The following is a 22,762-nucleotide window of genomic DNA, read 5'->3' as shown; positions in this document are numbered from 1 at the left end:
CACTAGTAGGCTGGAATAAAACATGTAACTACTATCTGTGACAAAAATATTGAGCCCTCGGTTTACGTGCTTGTAAAATTGTACTCCGTGGGAGGAAAAAATTCAGATATACCTCATTGGAAAGCTTCAAGTATCTACTTTTTAATAAGCATTATCTGAAAATTAATCTTAACTTTATTTTCTTACTATAATAAAAAAAAAAACACTGAAAAGTGTAGTTTTTCTTTCAATTTTTACAAACTGGGAACTTAACACCATACAGTTCATAATTGACTGTACATATAATTTTGAGATTTTGTGTACTTGAAGTTTGATTATATTTTCACCTTTGTAGAAAAAATCAAATGCATATTTTTACTAGATACTTCAAAAATTGGCATTTTAGGCAAACTTGCAAACTTGAAATGCATAATTAGCATATGAACGTTGTCTCCTTCGATACCCGGTGGAGGTACATAGTGGTTCGGATCCCACTCTAAACTGTAAGTCCAGTCCCGATTAGCCTACCTGTGCATAAAGTGGACTTAACGGTAAAAAACAACTCAACTCGGCTTTATATGAACATCATTTTCCCAGTATTATTTTATGTCGCACATTTAAACAGATATATTGAGTGCAAGGATGTTTGATGAGGATGATTTGAATCAAGTCGATGAGATATTCAGTCTTCTCTGTATACAATAATAACACACCTCACCTCCTGTGTACAGCGATTTCATAAGAAAGGAAAACAGCGAGGTGCGTACTAGCAATAGCAACGCAAAAAAATTAAATGTAAAAAATTGCACATTTGAAGCCTTCACGCCAACTAATATTTTAAAATATATTTAGAGCAAAAACGCAAGTAAATTGTGTTTATCTCGCAAAATTCACTTAATCATCGTGTCGAATAGTCGTGGTGGTTTAAGCATTTAACGTGTTGCTATACATTCCACCTGAAATATTGCGCTTATATTTTTGTCTGTTTCACAGCTGCAACTCTTGTAATAAGCAAGGAGTTGTGGGTTCATTAAGAATTTAATTTTTTTATTTTGATTTGATTTATTTTACTTCGCCTCTTGTGCCACTTTTGGCTAACTTGCAAAGATGGGGATGAGTGATGATGATATAATGAAATTGATGAATAGACATCATAAACGTCCTATGCCCAAGCCTGGCATCGCAGCGCGATGTGCTAACCACTCCACCACAGGGTCGTCGGTTCATTAAGAGAGACAAAAGGACTAAAAACTAATAAATAATCAATAAATATAATGAGTGAAAGGTAAAAGTATAAAATGCTGTTCATAATGGATTCTGTTGAACTGGATAATTAAAATAAAAATCGTGTATCTTTCTTCTCACCACATCTTGCAAAAACTCGCCCAATAAAATATTGGGTTGATGCAAATTTTTGTTGTTCCCTTTTTCTTTACATACCTTTTCCACTGTGCTGACGTAACCCCCAAACATTCCACCGTGCACTTGACATCTTGGTTTAATCACTTCACAGAACCACCATCACTCAATACTGTGCGTACGAAAAACACGCAAACTTGTGAGAGGCCGACTGCCTGGATAGAATGCATGTAAGAATTATCATGACTATGTGGGAATTCAGGCAATAATTCATTACAGGAATGTAAACACAGAAGTGACAAAAGAAAATTTCGGCATCTCTACAATGCTTTCCTTTACGCAACACATTGTTTTGGCTCATTCCCCATGTTAATGCTGCCTGGAAGCGGAGTTCAAAGGGCAAGCGGCGACGCGTGGCAACAAAGCTCACTTGTTCTTAGCAATGATGTGAATTGCGTGGGAACCGGTTGCCAAGAAAAACAATTCTGTCTGTTGTTTTCACTTCTTACAGTGTGAAGGAATGAAATATGGAAATTTGATTTTTATTCTATGGCCATCATTTTGATATGCATTTCATAACCATTGAACTGGCCATTTCAGAGATTGCAACATCATAATTAATCATTAATTGTGGCTGTTCCACAGCTGATAGTACCATTACATTTGGCTGATATATTTCCACATAAACAAGCTTCAATCACAAAAAAAAAATCATATTTTTACGACAATTTTACACAAAGCTACACACAATTGAATTCGACTTATGTAAAAAATACATGAAAAAACTACACTTTTACAAACATTTTTCTCTGAATAGAAAACGGACAGAGTTAAAATCACTTTGTCTTGCTTTTGTCTAAAAGCAGACACTTGTAGCTTTCCAGTAAGGTATATTTGACTTTTTCCCTTCCATGGAGTATAATTTTACAAGCACGCAAACGGAGGGCTCCATATTTTTGTCATGGATAGTACATAAGATTCTGGGCTCTATTAAAAGATAAAAAATAAAATTAGTTTCAGTTTGTTTTTAAGTCACTTTATGGAAAGATATGCAAATTGAGACTGGAACTACAGTTTGAAGTGTGATCTAAACCACTATGTATTGCACCCTGAATCTTTTGATTACCATCATGGCATTGGGTAAGCCCAATAAAATGTGCATGCGTGTGTGTGTGTGTGGGGGGGGGGGGTTGGGGCTTATGAAAAAATGAGGAAGGAAGAAGAGAGAGTGAGTGAGACAGTGGTAAATGTTGCTTTTGTGTGTGTTCACTGTTGAGTGCCATACATCAAATTCAGTTGTGCTCGGGAATATTGTGAATGAAGGATATGACAATTTTTGTCCAAAATGGCTAGTCAGCTCAATATTTTCAAAGCTTTTAAGATGCAGTGTGGGGATGATAATGACAGTGTAAACACACAGATTGAGTTAATTACATATCTTATGAGTAAGGCTGAATCCAGTACATTAGCCTGGAAGATAGTTTCTTTTGGTTGGTGGAACATTTTGTATCCTCGTAAGTAACCAATTCTTATTTTACAAGATCTGAGGAATGTATCCAATCGTCCCCTCTCTGCATACCCCACTGGCTAAATCAGGCTACATCAAAGAGTAGTATCTTCAATCAAATTTTAGGTAGTTGGCAAGTAAGACATGAAGTAGGTAGTGACCAAGTGTGCACCTGACTAGGTGACCCTAGAATGATCTGATCCTTTTTCTGCAAAACCCATTGTCTGAGTATATTAACTTCGTAGGCTTATTCCCTTGTATCTCTATCTCAACTTGTATGTTGTCGGTTCTTGTTATCGTAGTGTAGATCATTGGATTAAAAGTGTGGTAAATTATATTTTGTTGTCATAGATGTTTCAAGTATAAGATATATGGGTGTATAAGTAGTAGTGTATATCTTTCTTCTGTAGAATAGTAGAAATCCATGTGAATCATTCAAGAATTGTTTTATAGTATGAGACGATGGCTATTGAAACATAGAAAAAGAATATAAATATTAGACAAGCATGTCCACTCTTGCGTCTTGATAGATCTCGTCTAGGGCATCATGTAATGTGTAGAATTTTATTCACATCAATATTATTCGACAGAAAAGACTGGATATTAGAAGAAAATTGTCTTCCATAAAACTGAAGGGTATAATTTCTTTTTCAAAGAATAAAGTGATAGTTCTGGAACCAATGTATAAATGATAGAAAACTTCTATTTTTGAGATTGCCAATAAGGGAGTAGAGTAGTGCCTTTGTAGATAGTCTTGTCAGTTCGTACCTGTTTTATCTACATAGGAGTTACCTATTCATAGAGACTTCTCTGATATTTTGCAGAAATTCTGAAACCACGTGGTAAAATGGGGCAGTTATAATGCAGTGGTGGGTAACTCCAAACACTACAAAACTCACACTACGGTATAATGGTACCTATACCATATACATTTAGAGTAGACTTTACTATTCACTAGCATAAGCATAGATAGATTACAGTGTGTGTGTCATTTGTAATAGCTGTGCGTGTGAGGTTAGAAAACCTGTCAACACAGGATTTACATGTAAATAATATAAACATTTTAAACTGTTAGCTCTTATCATTACCATCCTGATCACATGGTTAATATTAATGTGCTAAGAAGGCAAATGTCCAGTTTATTTGTTCCCGGTTCAGTCTGATAGAATTACAATTGATGACTGCTTACTTTCTACCTCATGGTGTATATCTTGCATGTGATTGCTTTAACCAATGTTGTTGTGAAGGTAAGATGGCTTACACAATACAATACAGGATGGATTAATCCAGGACAATGAATGATAACTAGCCAAACAACAACTTTGCCAGCTGTCATACAATTGGGATTGCTAATATTCTACTTCTCATATCCTAATTCCAGTGTCCAATTTCAAAAAATTATAATGTGAAGCCCCAATTTTATGTTCTCTGCATTTACATTTTCCTGCAACTTTGAACTTGGTCCCCTGAAAAATGTAAAACCAAGGTTCAACTGTGTTTAAGAATTGTACGGAAGCCAATGTCATCTGAATTGTATGAAGACTGATTCTAGTATAACTTCCTTGCCATGTTTCTGTATTTACTACATAGACACACATGTTATACATACGTGGAAACTTAATTGGTCATTATCCATGTCTTTTTGCATACTCTATTTTCTACATCGATCAACAAGTATATTTTTGCCAATGCTGGGGATCAAAACTGTATGACATGGTGTAGTAGTTGCCTCTGCACCAGATTTAATGAAAAATCACAGTTGATTATAGCTTCAATCCTTGCACCAGCAAAAATAAATGAGGGAACACACACACTCTCAAAATGTAGTGATAGAATGTAGTAAGTAAAAAGATAGAAAATTGGTAGAGGCATGCATATTTCGTTTTTGACAAAAACATGAAGTGTGAAATAACACATTCTAATGTTAATTTTTCATATTTCTGAAAGGTGTGAGGTGCTCTTTCCTACCCGGTTTTGTCACGAAATGATGCGAAATGGACTGCAAAATGCGAAATAGACTCTTAAACATGAAATTTGCAGTTTATATACGGCAAATGTGCTATTAGAAGGGATATGTTTATTTTGTGTAATAGTGCAGTTTTTAAATCAAATTTGAGATTATATTCACATTTTTTAAAACCAAAATGTCATTTTGTATACCACATTTTCACCGCTATAACAGCGAAATTTTATTTTATTTACCGCTTTTGAACCGAAATTGACTCTGTTTTTGTACCGAAATTTTGCTTTTTTATTTACCAAAAATATGTGCCTCTAAAAATTGGTAATATCCAATTAAAATTGCATGCTAATAATAAAGAAGATTTGTCACTAGCATTCAGACAAATATTACACATATATATGGTCCATGCAATTGTCATTAATTTCTTTCCACACAGTGTTGTCACAGTAAGCATTTTGTTGGCATTACTAATAAAAATTGACAGCAATAATAAAATACAGCAATGTGTGTTCACAGGAGGGTCTCCCCGATGGCACAATGGTAGAGTCGTCGCCTTGTAATCAAGGGGTCCCAGATTCGATACCTGGTGGAGGCACACAGTGGTTCAGATCCCACTTTAAACTGTAGGCCCAGTCCTGATTAGCCTTACTGTGCATAGAGTGGACTTAAGGCACCAAATCAAACCAATGTATTTACAGGATTGTGCATCATGGTTTTCAATGTATTCAAGTTTTCATTTGCTTTAAATGCTTTAAGTGAAAATTTAACAGAAAATCTACTCCTTTTCAGTGTATATAAAATCTATCACATCATCTGTAATTCTGTTAGAAGATGTTTGCTTTTTTGGTCAATGGCATTTTCACTTTTGTTCAAAAATGCAGTGGATGGATGGGTACCTAATGATACATAAAAGAATCCGGGAAAGATCTAAATAGTAAAGTAAAGCTGAAGTAAACTTAAGCCAATTTGGTTCATTGGTTTGGTTTATTTTACTTTCATTTTCTGCCACTTTTGGCTAAATGTGAAGATGAGAATGAATTATATGAAATTGGTGAAAGGACACTCGCAAAGAATACCCAGGCCAGGATCCGATCCTGGGACCCCTGGTGCTGTAGCATCCTGCATTAACCACTCCACCATGGAGGCTGGCAGAAACGTTTTGGTTACAGTAATTGTAAAACTGGTAAATTATTAACTTCTGTATTTATATCAATTACACCAAGACTAAGAAATTTATAATACAATGCAACTGAAGTACAGCGGTGAAACTCCAAATTTACATTCCTGTGCATAACACTCAACCTACTTGTTCCCAATAAACAATATACTACTGTATATTACATTTCCCTTATATATATTTTTTTTTGCTACAACCAACAACTACAGCTTTATGCGGCTCTTTTTAAGTGTGTGCTGAATAGTGAATAAAATTATACACATTAATACATTTTAACTATTTTCTCTGCTTTGAATGTTAGTAAACCTCTATACACAAATCTATATATATTGATTGATAATATACATGGGTGCGTGTGTTTGTGTGTGAATGTGAGAGAGAGAGTGAGAAAAGCATGAATCAAAAATGAAGATTTATCTTATTACCAGCATTTATCCCTTTATGTTGCATAGGCTCACTACAGGTTGTGGTAGAAAGCTATTACATCTGGAATAGCAAATGTTTGTTGTATATGTTCATGTAGTGTTCACAGGCTTAGAATGAATGAATGATTTACAATTTAATAGGTGCATGAGGATAAAATCTAATAAGTAATGATTCCAAAATTGTTAGTATTTTTCGTTATAATTATTTCTAAGTATAAGAAATTTCTGACAGTGGAATTTCCAGCTAAAAAAAGTGAAACATGCTACAATAGAGTAGAGGGGGCTTGAATAATGTATTTATACTGTGTGTTCTTTTTCAAGGCAGTGTAACAAATTAAAATAAATTTATGACGTACTCTGGCAAAAGAAAGTAAGTTTTACTCAGTTGATCAAGCAAATGAAACATTAAAAGGCACATGTTAATAATGCTTTCTTTATTGTTAAGTGTAGCATTTTGTAAGAATGTATAAACCTGAATCGTGAGACAGGAACAATAGACTCCATATTTATCATGTTGTGCAACTGTGTTATTTATTTTTTACATTTATTTATTGTATATTTATTAAGTTTATTTAGTGTTGTGAGGTGGAGAAAATACCCAAGTATAACTGGATTAGTTGATTACAGAACATCGTAAACGATAGTTCATGGAGTTCTTGCTTGTATCATGCAGTGCCATGAACTTGTAAGGATTGATATAACTTGTACTTTTTCAGAGGCACTCTTAAATGATCGGTATTGTGTCTTTTGGAGTCTATTTCAGCACCAGTGAACCTTCAGGGATTGAGTGAGGTTGATAATTTATTCTAAATTTTACCTTGGATGGAAGTATTTTGGTTGTTTATCTTGGCGAGATGGAAAAATTACATCATGTCATTCATCTTTATCATTTTTCTAATAAAGACATGCTGTTCTTGCATGTAATATGATGTTGCGGAAAGCGGGCAGCAGTTTGTGTTTTCCTAAACAAATTACACAACATATAATAACATAAAGGCTTGTTTTGAAGGGGAAAAATATGCACTTTTCCTACAGGCACTATAATGGAGGGTGACAATCAATTAAAGATCAGCACACGGGAACACATTTAACAAGTTTCAAAACATCATTGTTCACATAGCAGGTTAGGTGTAATTTTATTAAGTGTGTGGATTTTTAGTGTATATTGTACTAAAGTAATTATTATACTGTGGCTTCCACCAAAGTGTCAGCTAAAATTCAAGCCAGTTTTTCTCCCCTATAGTGGAGAAAAATCAATATTCTAAAACTCTGAATGAATGCCACAAATTTGGTTGGTAGTATGTTTCCGGAGGAAAGTATAAAGACAACCTCACCAATTACAGAGCTGTTAACATCAACTCTGAAGAAATATGGCAACTGGAAGGAGCATCTTAAATAATTTTAAGCTTGTTTTCTCTGTTTTAAGATTTAAAATTTAAGAAAAACATCATACAATCCATCATGGCACAAATGTCTTGAGAATAATTATTTGACAGGTACTTCACATTTAAAAGTAGCCACATAATTTAAGTTTTTTCAGCATATGTAGCCAAATTCTATATTGAACAGGAATAGAAAAACCTTATCTCGCCTTCCATATTAATAATTTATCCTTCTGTTATTACAAGATCAACAGACAATAACAAAATGAGAATTGTGTCTTGCGAGCTGTTGTGTGCATTTCAATCTATGAAGATTAGAATATGACATTGACCAAATACTCAACAGTATAGATAGATGTTGAGCAACATCTATTTCAATAGCATTTCAAGAAATCCCTGCTTGATAAGTATATGTATTTTTTAAAGGCAATTTAAATTTTTTCAGATTAGATATAATTTTCGTAGCCTTGTATTTGTGTAACCCTTGCTTCATTCTTTAGAAAATTTAAGATAACATGATAGCTGTTGTAAGTCAATCGTGTTTGGAAATGCATTTAATATTGTTTTATATATATATATAGTCATGTGTAAGACTTGGCATTAAGACTGGACAGAGCAGCTGTCATAGACAAGCTACGAGACATACAGAGGGAAATAAATAAATATATATATATATATATACATATATAAATTATTCTGTGAATAATTGTCTACCTTCAGTAACAGTACTTGCTTTTTTTATGGTGCCAAATTATTTTCTGATACATATAGTTGTGCAAGTACTGTTTTTGCTGTGTAGATCATAAATAAGTGTATAAAACTTTAATGCTGGCAGCTTATAGAGCAGTAGCTTTACCCTCCCCCCCTCCCTCCTTATAAAGAAAACTTTGTTGCAATAAGTCATAAGACAAGGCGGGTGTATGTATAGTCTCTCTTGTATCATGCAAATTTCTTGTATTGTAGAAACAGAGCAGAAAGGTACTTTTCTAGCCTGAAAGCTCTGTGTGGTATGTATACACATTATGTGTAACAGTGAAATAATTTCATAATGTACATTAATGTAATGTACTGTGAGCTGTGAAAATATTGTAGAATACAATGTAAATACATTTTTCAATAAATAAAAAAAATAATAATTTCAAGCCACAATTGAATCTTTTTTTTTCACACATTTTTCCTGGATGTAATGATTAAAGAACAGTTTTTTTTATCCTAGTGTTTATTAAAATGTTCTTATATTGTGAAATTGTACTTTTTATGCTACAGGAAGTTAATGTACAATTCTTGCAGATAGAAGGTTCACTGGGATATATTGTTACTTCCTGTAACATTGAAATGTTTCCTTGAAAGCATGATATCACACATTTTTATTTGAATTTTTCTGGTTTATCCTGGTTTATGATGGTCCTATTTGCACTTCTTACATAAAATCGAGGGCTCCTGTAGAACCAAGTGGTTAGCACTCTCACCTTTGGTGCAAGTGGCTCATGTTCAAATCCTGATGGGAGATCCAAATTTTGGTGTTAACCCAGCATTGTGGGAGCAATTGGGGTCCTACTTGAAAAGAATCCAGCGGTGGATTGGCTTTCACTCCATGTCAACAATGCAACACTTCCAGGCATGCTGGCTGCCCACTATTCCCCTAAGTCTTATAAGTCAATAAACACTTGCTTATTTTGAGAGTGGTGTCGTCATTGTTTCAACAATGGAGCAGTTCTGGGGGGGGGGGGAGATTGAAAGGAAAATTATATCATTTGAAAGGAACGATGAAAACTGGAATAAATAGTCATTCCAGGGGCCTCCCTAACATCATCACCTTGTAGTCAAGGGGTCAGAGTTCGATACCTGGTGGAGGCACATAGTGCTCCAAATCCCACTTTAACAGTAGGTCCAGTCTCGATTTGCCTAAATGTGCATAAAGTGGACTTAAAACTCAACCTCAAATAGCTGTCCCAAAATCATTTTTCAGGAGAGTGAATTCAGTTTTTGAAAACTGGAATGCTGCTTTCTATATTTCCATTCATAAATTCTCTCTACTTCTTCTTCGCGATTATCTTTGACAAGAAAATAACTAAAATATCACAGAATTAAATAATTGAAATTCACGAAAGAAATCTAGTCTCTTCATGCTCAGTAACCCCTTGTACAGGAACAATAATTAAAATTATTGGAACCAAAGTTTGGGAAATACACGTTGCACGGTTGATGCGGAGAAGAGATGATTTTATTTCGGGTTGGAATAGCAAGCAAACTAAAATGAGTCCTGCACAAATAGGGACTCGGAGAGGGTTTGACCAATGAATGTGTGAAAGGGAATGGGATTGCATGGAGGGAGAAATGCAACTGGAGCTACCAGCCGTTTGCACCACTCACCTGCTTTTTTCCCCTTCTCTGCTGCTGCACATAACGATGCTCCACAGTTTCCTGGGGCAGAAAATGTTTGAACGAGCTGTAGGCTTCAACTTACATGAATATTTCACTGTGTGAGTGACAAAGGGTCGAAGAATACTTTGTAAAAAGAATGGAATTGGAACTCCTTTTCTCTTGAACAGCGGCTAGCCTATTTCCCTGCAAACATATAGTTTCATGAGTGTTACGAGGGGGGGGAGGGGGCAAATGGATCAGTTAATCCCCTGGAAATTGACACTGTTTACTTAAAATAATTTTAATCAAAAAAGCTTATTTTGTCGGGAATAATAATACATTTCCAGGAAAAAGATAGTGTAAAATTCAGGAACAAGGTCAGATCTTCAAATTTTATATTGTACCACTTAATCCAAAGAATAAAGATATCCATGGTTTTTCAAAATTTCAAAAATGAATTTTTTTATGAGTGTGTGAACGTATCCCAAGCACCATGACTAAAATTTCATTTTTTTTTCTGGAAAGATGAGTGTAAACAATAACAAAATGGAATAACCATGGATTTAAGAACACTAAAAGTGGGCATATTGAGTAATCACTTTCTTAAAATGCTGCTTGTATATTGATAATTAAGGTATGTTTCCTAAAAAACAAGGAAATGGAACCCACTTGGGTCCCCTTTAGAATCACCACTTCCAGAGGTATCAAAATACTACAAGAATATCAGCTCAAAACCTCAAATGGCAATTAGCATGGTCAAAATTTGATGAACTGCTTCCTGTAAGCACTACAGGCCCCTAGCCAGGAATTCTTTGTAGGGGGGCCGAAGTCAATCATAAAGGGGGCACTTGCCCACCTCCCCCAAAAGCTATAAGTAACAGAAAAGGGATGATATCTTGAAATTGCAACAAAAAAAAAAAACTTCGAGCAACATAAAATAGCAATATTTCGATAATGACCTTTCCAGGCACCATGGCATTCTCTTTAATTTTTTTTTCATATAGATTGTTTGGCTCCCAGGGCCAACTCCTGCCGCCCCATAGCTATGGCTCTGAACTTGGACTATAAGGATAGCAGAAATTGCAAGCGAGAAAATTTTACAAAATGTATTTTTATTTGTATAAAATTTCAAATCGAGGGGGGCAATTGCCCCTTTCAAGTACCCTTGGCCATCTGGAAGAAAAATGCAAGGAACACGTAAAAATGAATTTCATCATGAGTATCCAATTGTCCTGATATTCTTAGATTCTCCTAGACTTGTTTTTTTACTTCAATATTTGCTTCCCCTAGAATGGAAGGTCCAAGGTCGGGGGAGGGAATATGGCCTCTGCCCCCTGTGGTTGGGGCACTGTCTGCGAATGTCTCTTCATCAATTTCACATCATCATTCATTGTTGCGATTAGCTAGAGGTGGCAGAAAAGCAATGCTAAGTAACAAAATTCAAATATCCCCTCCCTCCCTCTACTACATGAATCACTATTACCAAAAGGTAGACTTGGGAAACAAAAATTTAAGCAGTTCCAAGTTCATAGCAACACATCCAAGAAAAACATTCGGCACCTTTAATACAAGACTACTCAAAATGTCATAACTTTTCTAGATACTGAAAATTGTGAAATCATTTCCTGAAGTTTGAATCTGGAAGGGAATTTTTTCTCCCCAATCCTGATATGACATTATACGGAATCCCATACACCCTAATAAATCACAAAATCAATAAGTGTCTTTGTTTTGTTGCTAGAGTAACGTAACACATGATATAATTGTAAACATTAGTGAGAATTTCAGGTACAAACGTGTTCTGTATTTTTCACAGGGGGGGGCAAAGGATGCTCTCAGGAGGGGCAGTTGCCCCCTCTATCTACGGGCCTGAAGCACTATTACAAGGTTTTCTATTATACGAGGGGGGGAGTGAAATGAAAACGTTAAAAGTTGAAAAAAAATTACAGGTCAGACTGAACAGCTCAAATTTGCATGAGGTATTGACTGTTACTTGCAAAAGGAGCTCAAGGCTGCAACACTGATAAGCGAGCTTCAAAACACAGTTTGTATGCCTCCTGCATACACATGCACCAGCGAAGAGCAGTGGTTTCTTGCCCTTTGGAAGCCTAAAACTTACAGACATTCTATGGGAAATGAATATTCAATGTGTCTATGCATGCTTACCATGCCAGCAAGTTTACAAATAGAGGAAGAAGTTCGGCAATAGCCTTACTTCCCACATAGATGAGTGAAAAGATCTTGATGGTGGCTCATAAGTAGACCTCGGATTTTAGTTTTTTAACCTATTTTTTTCCTGTACAGGTATGTAAGAAATAATAAGTTATTTCAGCGTTTTGCAAATCCAAAAACTGATGAAGTTTTATAGTGCCTAAAAAATCCTATTTTGCTTGTTGGAACCTATTTTAGGTTTATGCACCTAAATCAAGCCTTTTTTTTTAGGTTTTTGTATATATTTTTAAAGGTTCTACAGGATTTTTTGTCACAGAGGCATTTGCTTTGTTTGGTCACGGAAAAAATCAACGACGAACGTGTTTGAAATGTACTCTCTGTTGATTTGCCTCCCTGATTTTTCAAAGCTCTAAACAAAGCAAAATGTCTGATGCCACTGTTACCTGTACAATCCAAAGTGGTCTGATCTGTGTGGTCTTGCTTACTTTCGCGTCACTTAGGTGCTTTGTGGCATTCACGCCTTGCAAACTAACATTTGAGCATTGAAGTTTTCACCACTGACGTTTTTTTTTTTAAATATTATTTTCAGCATATAAGATGGTCCACACAGACAAAATTGCGGAATTTGACTGTGGATAGCATGAAAAAAGATTGTTGCCTAACTATACGGTGAAGAATGGATTTTAATAGCAAATTTCCAATGGTAAGTTCTGCCATCACTAGTGTGAATTTCAGGATATAGGTGACTATACCTAATCAGCATTTTTCAGGAATTTTGAACTATTTTAAGTTATTTTAAACCTACTTCAAGATTTTTAGGACCTATTTTAGGATTTTTAGAGCCTATTTTAGGAAAACCTAAAAATCCGAGGTCTACTCATAAATGACTGCGCACACACACATTCCAAATATTCTTCTTCTTGATATATACAGACAGTAACTCAGACTTGAAAATATATGTGTATCAGCAATGGGTCTATGCTAAAGTGCAGCAAAATTGTGCTACTTCACATGCAAAAATCTACTACATACAAACAAAAAAACAAATTAAGATTCTCATTTGACTGTCCCTTGTATTTAACTGCAAGTAATGATCTAAAATTGCAGAGTAATTAATATATTATGCTCTAACATTGTAGCTTACCGAGCAAGCCCCAATTTTTAGCTTCTACTGTTTTGCCTGTGGTGGTGGTAAAGCAATGGCACAATATGGCAGAGACCCAAGTTCTAGTCCTGGGCCATTTCATGTGAAATCAACCAATGAAAAGGCACTTTTCAACCTCGCATATTTTTGTTAAAAACCCTAAAAACACAAACAGCATAACAAAAAAAAAAAAAAAAATTTAGAAGTTCTTCCAAGCTTTCGATTCCATCTTGCAATCATCAGGTCTGGCTAGGGGCGACGGAAGGGACGCAGTTGAAGTTCTGCTCGCACTACTCACTGTTTTTCTTGGAAGATGCTGTTGCGGTCTTGCAGTGTTGGTAAGTTCTTGTATGTTTGGATTTTTGGTTTGTGTTGTACCATGATAAATAAAGATTTGCACAGAAATTGTCATTAAGGTTATTTGATTATCTTAATTATGAAAGAACCCTTCAAGACCTTTCCAACTCCATTCGAATCACTGCTATAGGTGCCTTGATTACCGAAATATTGCAATTTAAAGTTAACAAGATGTTGGGGAAAATGGTCAAAATCGCACAGTTTGTAACACACTAGTTTCGGAAATACAAAAGATATGGATCTGCAACCTTGCATATTTTCCTATGTTGTTCTTTCATTATGCCAAATTTCAATTTAATCAAAATATGTGAGTTAGATAATTTACGTCACGTGCCGGCAACATATTTGTTAAAAACACTAAAAAACACACAAACAGCATGATAAGATGCACTTTAGAAGTTCATCCAAGCTTTCGATTCAATTTCGGAATCATCATTATCATTAAGATTATTTGATTATCTTAATGACAATTTATATGGAAATCTTTATTTAAAATGGTACAACACAGTAAAACTTAAAAATACATCTCCCCCAGCCAACAATCCAAACATACAAGAACTTACCAACACTGCAGGACCGAAACAACATCTTCCGGCAGACACAGCGAGTAGTGCCAGCGGGTACCCTCGACCAGCCCTGATGATGATTCCGAGATGGAATCAAAAACTTGGATGAACTCCTAAAGTGTTTTTTATCATGCTGTTTGTGTTTTTTTGAGTGTTTTTAACAAATATGTTGCCGGCACGTGACGTAAGAAGTTTTCTACTGTCAAACTCTCATATTTTGATTAATTTGAAATTTGGCATACTGAAAGGACCACATGAGATAGGAAAATATGCAAAGTTGCAGATCCATATATTTTGTATTTCTGAAACTAGTGTTGCAAACTGTACGATTTTGACCATTTTTCCCAACATCATGTTAACTTAAATTGCAATATTTCGGTAATCAAGGCACCTATAGAAGTGATTGGAATGGAGTTGGAAAGGTCTTCAAGGGTTCTTTCAGATGAGACATTGATGCCTATGTCAGGGTAAAAAAATAATTGAAGGTGGTGTAACTTACTGGCCGCGGTGGCTCAGTCGGTAACGCGTCTGACTACCATGCTCAAGGTCCCGGGTTCGATCCCCGGCCGGTTCAAATCCGGGAACTTTTCTAACGGTGAAAGTGGCCCCGGCGTCCACCCAGCGTCGAATAACATGGGTACCTGGGGAAAACCCTGGGGGGTAAAGGCGGTTAGGGGCATGATGCTGATCACATCACCCCCACTCACGACCGGATCAAGAAAGTGTGGGGCGTTACCCCCACACCCCCTATACGCCTTCATGGCATGGTGCTATGCACAGGGGAACACTTTACCTTTTTTTTTACCTTTGTAAAGAAAACTTTGGTAGCAATTTTCTCAAAAATTGGTCTTTCAATTTTTTAAAAAAAATTATGTCATACATACACTATTGTCCAACAACTTTACAAAACTTAAAAATGAGATGCCAGTGAGAGCTGGAGTTATATTAGATTTAGGTTAGGTTAAAGTAGGTTAGGTAATGCATGATAACATATTTTGATAAGACAAATTCCTAATATTCAAAAGTAAAAGTCTAACAGAATTAACATACATGAATATGGTGTTTAAATTCCCAGTGATTAGGAATACAGGGTGATTCAAAAGTCCAGTCCCATAAGCAACTCTGTTATTAGTGTATGTAGCAAAAAATGGAAAGATGGCAAAGTTGTTTCAAATAGGTGAGTTTCAATCTAAAGTGCTTGAATTTTCAACCTATTGTGCTCCGTTTAGGCTGTACAATGGTACGATCCTTGTTGGCAGCCAAAAATTCCACATGCTCGGAAATACAAAAGATATGGATCTACAACTTTGCAGATTTTCCTATATCATGTGGCTCTTCCAGTATGCCAAATTTCAACCGAATCAAAAAATGTAAGATTGAGGACCTTGTTGATTTCACATGGAATGACCTCCTGTTCTACCCTCTATTTTCAACTCAAATCTCTTCATGGTACAGTGGGATCAATGAGTATTACCATGCAAAATTATCCATCACCATGTTTGTGCACTTTATTTGACCCAGCAAGAACTTCAAGAATTAAAAGAAAACTCAGAATAAGCTGTTGACAACTTCAGCACCACGATTCATAAAAATCTATCGCTTAAAAAACTAGCCATGTGAGGTTGTGTTTTTGTATGTATATCTTAGTGTAGCTTGAGAAAGTTCTGGGAAACTAGAACGAAACATCGCAGATAAAATCAATAAAAACCACTAAAAATAACTGTTAGATTATTTTGCATGTTAAAAAACACACAGGATGTAGAGAAAAATTAATGAAAATAGTCATGGGCAATCTGCACGGTAATACTCATGGATCTCATTGTAAATCTCCTGTGTTTGCAGAAATGAAGAGAAAATGTTCTTTGTCCATGGAGATACACTGATTTGATTTTGCTCAAATGAAATACCAGACCAGTCCTTGAATTTAAGTTGAAAGGCTCTAAATATACACAACAGTTGTCATAATATTGGCTACTTCTAGCCACCTCAGTAGCCAAGTGAATTACACGGTTGACTTTCACAATCTTGTCACCATAGTTCCCAGGTTTGAGTTGAAGTTTTGGAATGGGTGCTTTTTGAGTGTGTCTTTATCTAATCATCAATCATTGTTGCAATTAGGCTAAAGATGCAAAAAACTGACATAAAATAAGGACATTTAAATGTAAAAATAGAGGAGTGTTATACAATTACAAGAACCCAGGTTCGATCCCAGGTGATACTTCTAAAATTTACATAATATTGAAAAACGCCTAACACGTGTAGGTGTGAATTGTGCACTAGCAGTTTTTTTGGTGGGGTGCGGTCTTTATTTGTCCTTTGCGGACAATCAATACAAAGCACCTTTACTTTTTGTCAGTTTTCAAGTCAACATTGAAAGCAGTATTGATTGTTCTGTGCGAGAGGAGTCTCACATATTCCAGCAGAGACCAACATGCCTGTTGCTGAAACCTACATTTCTTTTTCGACACCCTAACCTTCTCCTGCAACTTTGGAGGGCAGAGACGTGCCATAACATGCTTGACAAGATCCAGTTTATTTCCGTATGAAAATACACTCTTTACTGCTGGCAGAAAGACAATTTTAATGCAAAAAATACAGTTTATGTTAATGTGTGGATATTTTGTATTAATACTATCAAAAATCTTCTCAATTTGTAACAAGGAAATTATACATAAAGAACTAAACAAATTACAAATATATGGAAAAACTAACATTTGTTCAATTGCAAAACCCCCTAAATAGCAAATTTTGTCTTCACAGCATACAAATGCGTAACCTACACTAATTCAATATATACATATTTTTTCAACTCCTTTGTAATGAAGTAACAGGAAATAAGCTTTAGTATATAAATCAGAATGTTTACAATGTAAACATGATAAATATTCATTTCTTAAAAATACATACAATGCAGTTTTTATCACAGAAAATATCTGCAGATTCAACAAACAGTTAAGAAATTCTCACTTGTGTTCTCTTCCTTAAATATGACCTCCAAAGTTATAAATAGAGTCTTTCATATTTTCTGAAATTTTGCACCATTTTCAAGAGTTAGTTCTTCATATAAAAATGACAAAAGTGAATTTAAACCTCAGCTAAGCATTGATCGAACTCCTCAACTTCACTGTGGTTATAATTATTTTTCATGTAGTCAATTAACACTAATGCTGCTATTTATCACTCATACTGAAAATGATTTTTTTCACACCTTTATTAAAAAAAAAGTTACATTACACAAAAACTGAGTGTGAAAAAAGAGGAATACTGAAGGGGGAAATCCCCCTGGCATTAAATATTGTTACAGTTTCTTATGTTATTATGTACAGCATGGTAACTCAACATTTTTCTTATTTAACGTTCTTAACATGAAATTGTGTACATAATTCTCTGCATATGATTGCAACTAAATTACATTTCCAAAGCATATAATTATTACCATATATACATGAATAAGTTTTTCTTAGTTGCAAAAATTCCTGTTCTTTGTTTCTTACTACATCAGAATACAAACCTTTTCTATTTCCGGCCTCAGAGTATACCCAAGTATTCAAACAGAAATAAACTGTGCAATAATAAAATTAGGAACACTGCACTATTATTGTAGATCCTTACCTTAAAGTAGCATGTATTGCCAAAATACACTGTTAGGGCAGATTTGTTATGACTTTGTCATCATGGTGTCCCCGGTTCAATTCCCAATGGGAGAGAATTCGGTTGGTTGGTTTGTCCACTTTATGCTACGATAGGCTAATTGGGATCAACCTATAGTTTAAAGTGCAACTATGTGCCTCCACTGGGTATCCAACTTGGGACCCATACACCTTATATAAACATATACATGGTTACAATGAACTAGGGTAAATGTTGGAAATCAAAACTCACACATAGATAATGCACATACTTCTGTTAAAATATAATATGAACTTCTATAATTAAATTATACTGAAAAGAGTAGTAAAAAAACTGGTTGTATCTAAATAATAACAAATCTGGCCTAGGTTCTTTTTTTTTTTTTGCTGTTAATATATGGATAATAAAATGATAATGTACTTTTGACAAATTTAACTTTCAAATATCTACAACGAACATTTATGTAAAATACCATAGCATTTCTTCCATAAATTAAGATATCAATTTTGTGTGAAAACACTCAGTGTATCCAACTTGCACCTTATGTCAGCATTCTTGCATTTAGATATCAAGGCTATTATTTGTATTTTGTGTGTGTTGCCCTTTCACAATACGTATTTTTTGATTTGTAGGTGGTTGAATTCAGTTTGGTAACAACTAATGACATAAGCTCTTGAAGAATCTTTTTATAAACTACTTGCAAAGTAGATTCATTGGAAAGACAGCCCACCAAAATTCATATCACAAATGAAATTGTGTGCGTAATTTACTATTACGTACAGATACTTGAAATTTGTGGGATTCAATGTTAGTGCTGTTTGATAATGAACAAGTTTAAATGAACTGGTAGATAATGTGAAAGGAAATTCATTCCATGACATTAAAAAGCTACATTGCATGAAATTGACCACATGTTTTTTGTAACTCTTTTACAGTTGTTTCCACACTTACACACTGATTCTAAGCACACACACATTAGGGTGAAGTGGACAATATTTTAACTCATAAAGTGTCATTCTGAAAGTTCCATACTTCAGAACAAGTGCACAGAGTATTGAATATCCAGGTGTGGAGACTATTAAAGGTGAATTCACAGTGTCTTTATAATTATGGAATAAGTTATATACACATGAATACCACCCTACATGCAACTACAAAGTACTAAAATAACTTCCTGGAAAAATAATCACTGAAAAACTGAAGCATTGCTCATAATTGTAAACACTGTACACACAAAACAAAAGCATTATGCTAAATCAAAGTTGATGCAAAAATTACTTTTCTTCATGATTTAGAAATAATAAGAAAAGAGAATTATGTGAACCCACAGCTGATGCTTGTTTTTTAATAATTCAGAAATAAAACAAAACGAGAGCATTATGCTAACTCAAAGCTGATAAAAAAATGCAATTTCTTCATGATTTAGATTGATTAAACAAAGGGAATGTTTTATGCAAGAATATGAACAGCAAGGTGACTTACTCTCAATAACATGATAAATAACCTGCGAAAAATGATCTTGCTTGTAAAGGTTAACTTGAAATGTGTATTGTGATGCACATTTTTGTAATGAGTAAATAACAAAACAAGTGCTTCTTGTATTCTAGATACTAATATCAAAATAAATTGTTAGCTTGAACAGGACTATCAAAAATGTGTTTTCTTGAAAATTAAAAAGAACATCTTATTTAAAAAAAATATGAATATTCAATGTGAAGATATTCTGGATTACGTTTATAACAATTGTGTAGAACTCTCAAGCAATAATATATTGGCAATGTTTCAAAGTCTATTACGTTGCATAGATCATGCAATTGAGCATAGAATACAGGAGGTTTAAAATATATACGTTTTACATGATCACTATTGAAATAACTGTGTGTCCAGGTCCATACTTTTCCACGGTGGATGTGACGTGTTTATTATCAAAAGAGGAAGAATTCCTTGCAGGGACAATCCTTTAAGTTCTGTCCTCTATTGTTCAATTCTTACACTCCCAGGAACAATAAATCTCACAAGAACTCCACACATGCTTTTTCAAGGATTGATGCAGCAAACTTAATTTCCTCTTCAGTAAGGATACGATTTACAGTGACACGAATGCTAGGCTCTGGAAGAAATTTTTCTGACTGTTCTAGGTATGCTGCTGTGATAAATGCCACACCATTCTTTAGACCCTAAAATAAGAAAAGATGAAAACTCATCAACACTACTAAAAAGGTAACAGTATCAAAGAATGACAATTGATCCTGAAATCATGCTGCAATGTATAGACCAGATTTCAAAACTTACAATAACGGCACTTATATCTCAGATCAAATTTGCTTCATTACTGGAGGCATACATATTTCGTTTTTGGTGAAAACACATTGTAATGTTAATTTTTCATGTTTCTGAAAGGTGTGAGGTGCATTTTCCTATCCTGTTTTTGTCACAAAATAATGCGAAAGGAACTGCAAAATGCGAAATAGATTCTCAAACATGAAATTTAGAGTTTCATTTACAGACAACACTTTCTGAACTTTGAATTATCCTGTGAGTTATGCAATTCACGAAAAAATTGATAAATTCTGCTGTAAATATTTGAGAAGCAAAAATGGACCCCTTTATACAAACTTAATACTCTGGTAACTACATAAAAGTGCTATTTGAAGGGATTAGTTTATTTTGTGTAATAAGTGCAGTTTTTAAATCAAATTTAAGATTATATTCACAAATTTAAAACCAAAATATAATTTTATATACAGCTTTTGATCCAATTTTTCACTGCTATAACACCAAAATTTTATTTTATTTGCCGCTTTTGAACCCGAAATTGATTCTTTTTTGGACCGAAATTTTGCTTTTTTATTTACCAAAAATATGTCCCTCTACTGATTACCTTATCCTCAGATATGACAATAATAATTTTACAGCTCAGTTCACTACCAATGTAATGGTATCAGCTTATATTTGCAGGTGTTTCATTGAAGGATCAACTCATGATCTTGAGACCAAATGTTTTTGGCTTGAGTGAAAGACTTTTGGGAAAATTTTATTCAGTTTGTTCTTTCATTTAGTTCATAAAATCATCATTTTCAACCTTGTCATTGCAATCAATGAGGTAAAAAAGCTATGGATAATACAAAGTATCCATTAATTCAAAGTTCTATAAGCTTAACACCCACCAAGATCAAGGAAATGTGGACAACAGAAGTTCTGTTGCCACTTCTATTGAAATGGTGCAATGCCCATTACAGCGAAATGCACGAAAAAAAAGTACAGAATTTCCATGCTAGAAGTGTCATGTTTCTGGGGTGGAAAATTTCCATTAGCTGCATCACCAAATGCCCTCTCGTGTGATTCATAGTCTCTTTGTTTAGCTCCAGCAAGCGTTATGCTCGGTCCAGCTGTAGGCGAGCATGGAAAATGTTCCGCGTGGCGGCGTGGTTCGGTGCAGTACATGGGCAGACTACCCTTGGAACGGCACATGGAATTTTCCACTCGCGAGGTTCGGAGTGGCACGTTTCCAGTCTCGGTGGGTGATAACCTTTACATACCTTAGCCGGATAGGATTTTTAATGTATTTTACAAGGAGAGGGCATGGCTAGGGAAATTAAGTTTGGGACAAGACAAGTGCGCACTAGCCAGCTACTTCCGAGAGAAAGTTGTTCAAAGTTTTGAAGCTTTCCAAGCATGCTTCAAAATGTAAAAAAATTGTCTGGCTGCCAAGTGGCCTGGTGGTAACACACTCACAGCCTGAAAACACACTCACAGCCTGAAATTTGTGTGTTCAATTCCTATGGATAACATCTTCACATTTTACCTTTCAGCAACAAGCACCATGAGAGCCTTTCTCGCTATCCTGTGCACAACAGGTTGTATAACTACACAGGATAAATAGTCTTAATACTTGTTGGGAATGTTTGTACCCATGGAAGATACACAGTCAATTTTCTAGTATCAAAATTGCATGGTGTACTCTAATAAATACAGCATATGTAAAGTTTCTTTAAAACTCGCATTATTATTATAAAGTTCTTGCCAAGTTTAAAATGTCCATTATAGGAATAATTTATACTCTAATTTAATTCCAATTGGAAAACAGATGAAGTCTTGAAAAGTTTAGACAACTCAAAATCGTATATTTAGAAGTTGAAATTTTTTGGTAACAAGTTAATAAGGTTTTCATGTACAAAGTATGAGAAAATTGTTTCCAACTTAATTAATGACAATGAGAGATTACTGAATGTTAATTAATACCCAATAAAATCATTAAACATAATCTTTCTAAAAATATTAAAATTATAAGTTGATGAAATTCCTTAACCCTCCGTCATCCACGTCCTCATTGAAGCACAAATGTCCCGCGTGCGGAACTCAAGTGTCACCTCATTAAAACCAACGCTATTTACATTAATTACTGATGCAAATCAAGGTTGAATTACACTAGCACTTACTGGAAATCAGGCGAAATATACATGAACGCAAACATGTCTATTTCGGACATCTTCAACAGCTATTAAAAGAAAAGTAAAATAAATACAAGTGTCTCATTGAATTACATGTTTACCTAGGTAGTAATTAAAACTTTACCATATAATGAAGGCACTAAAAAATTAACTCACCATTCACAAAATTATCAATGTATTTTCAAAAAATGTTCAAAGTATTTTTAAAAAAATTTCAATGTATGTTTTTCAAATCTAATTGCAATCGTACAACTTATATGGGCGCAGAAAGGAACAATTTGTTCCC

The 22,762-nt window shown here is 34.7% G+C and overlaps 1 protein-coding gene across 2 annotated transcripts in view; it reads right to left on the bottom strand.

Moving 5' to 3' along the window:
- Positions 1-16,937: 16,937 nt before the first annotated feature.
- Positions 16,938-22,762, bottom strand: part of Spt-I (serine palmitoyltransferase subunit I) — a 48,529-nt gene continuing 42,704 nt past the window's right edge. For both annotated transcript variants that reach the window (XM_083117826.1, XM_083117827.1), the window contains exon 10: positions 16,938-20,202. In XM_083117826.1, the coding sequence (XP_082973952.1) occupies positions 20,038-20,202 (165 nt within the window). In that variant the 3' untranslated portion in view covers positions 16,938-20,037. The remainder of the gene's footprint in view (positions 20,203-22,762) is intronic.

This window comes from Lepisma saccharinum, chromosome 2, assembly GCF_977018435.1.
Source record: "Lepisma saccharinum chromosome 2, izLepSacc3.1, whole genome shotgun sequence".
NCBI lineage: Eukaryota > Metazoa > Arthropoda > Insecta > Zygentoma > Lepismatidae > Lepisma > Lepisma saccharinum.
The sequence above is the reverse complement of the archived record's forward strand: the minus strand, read 5'-3'. Positions and strand labels throughout refer to the sequence as shown.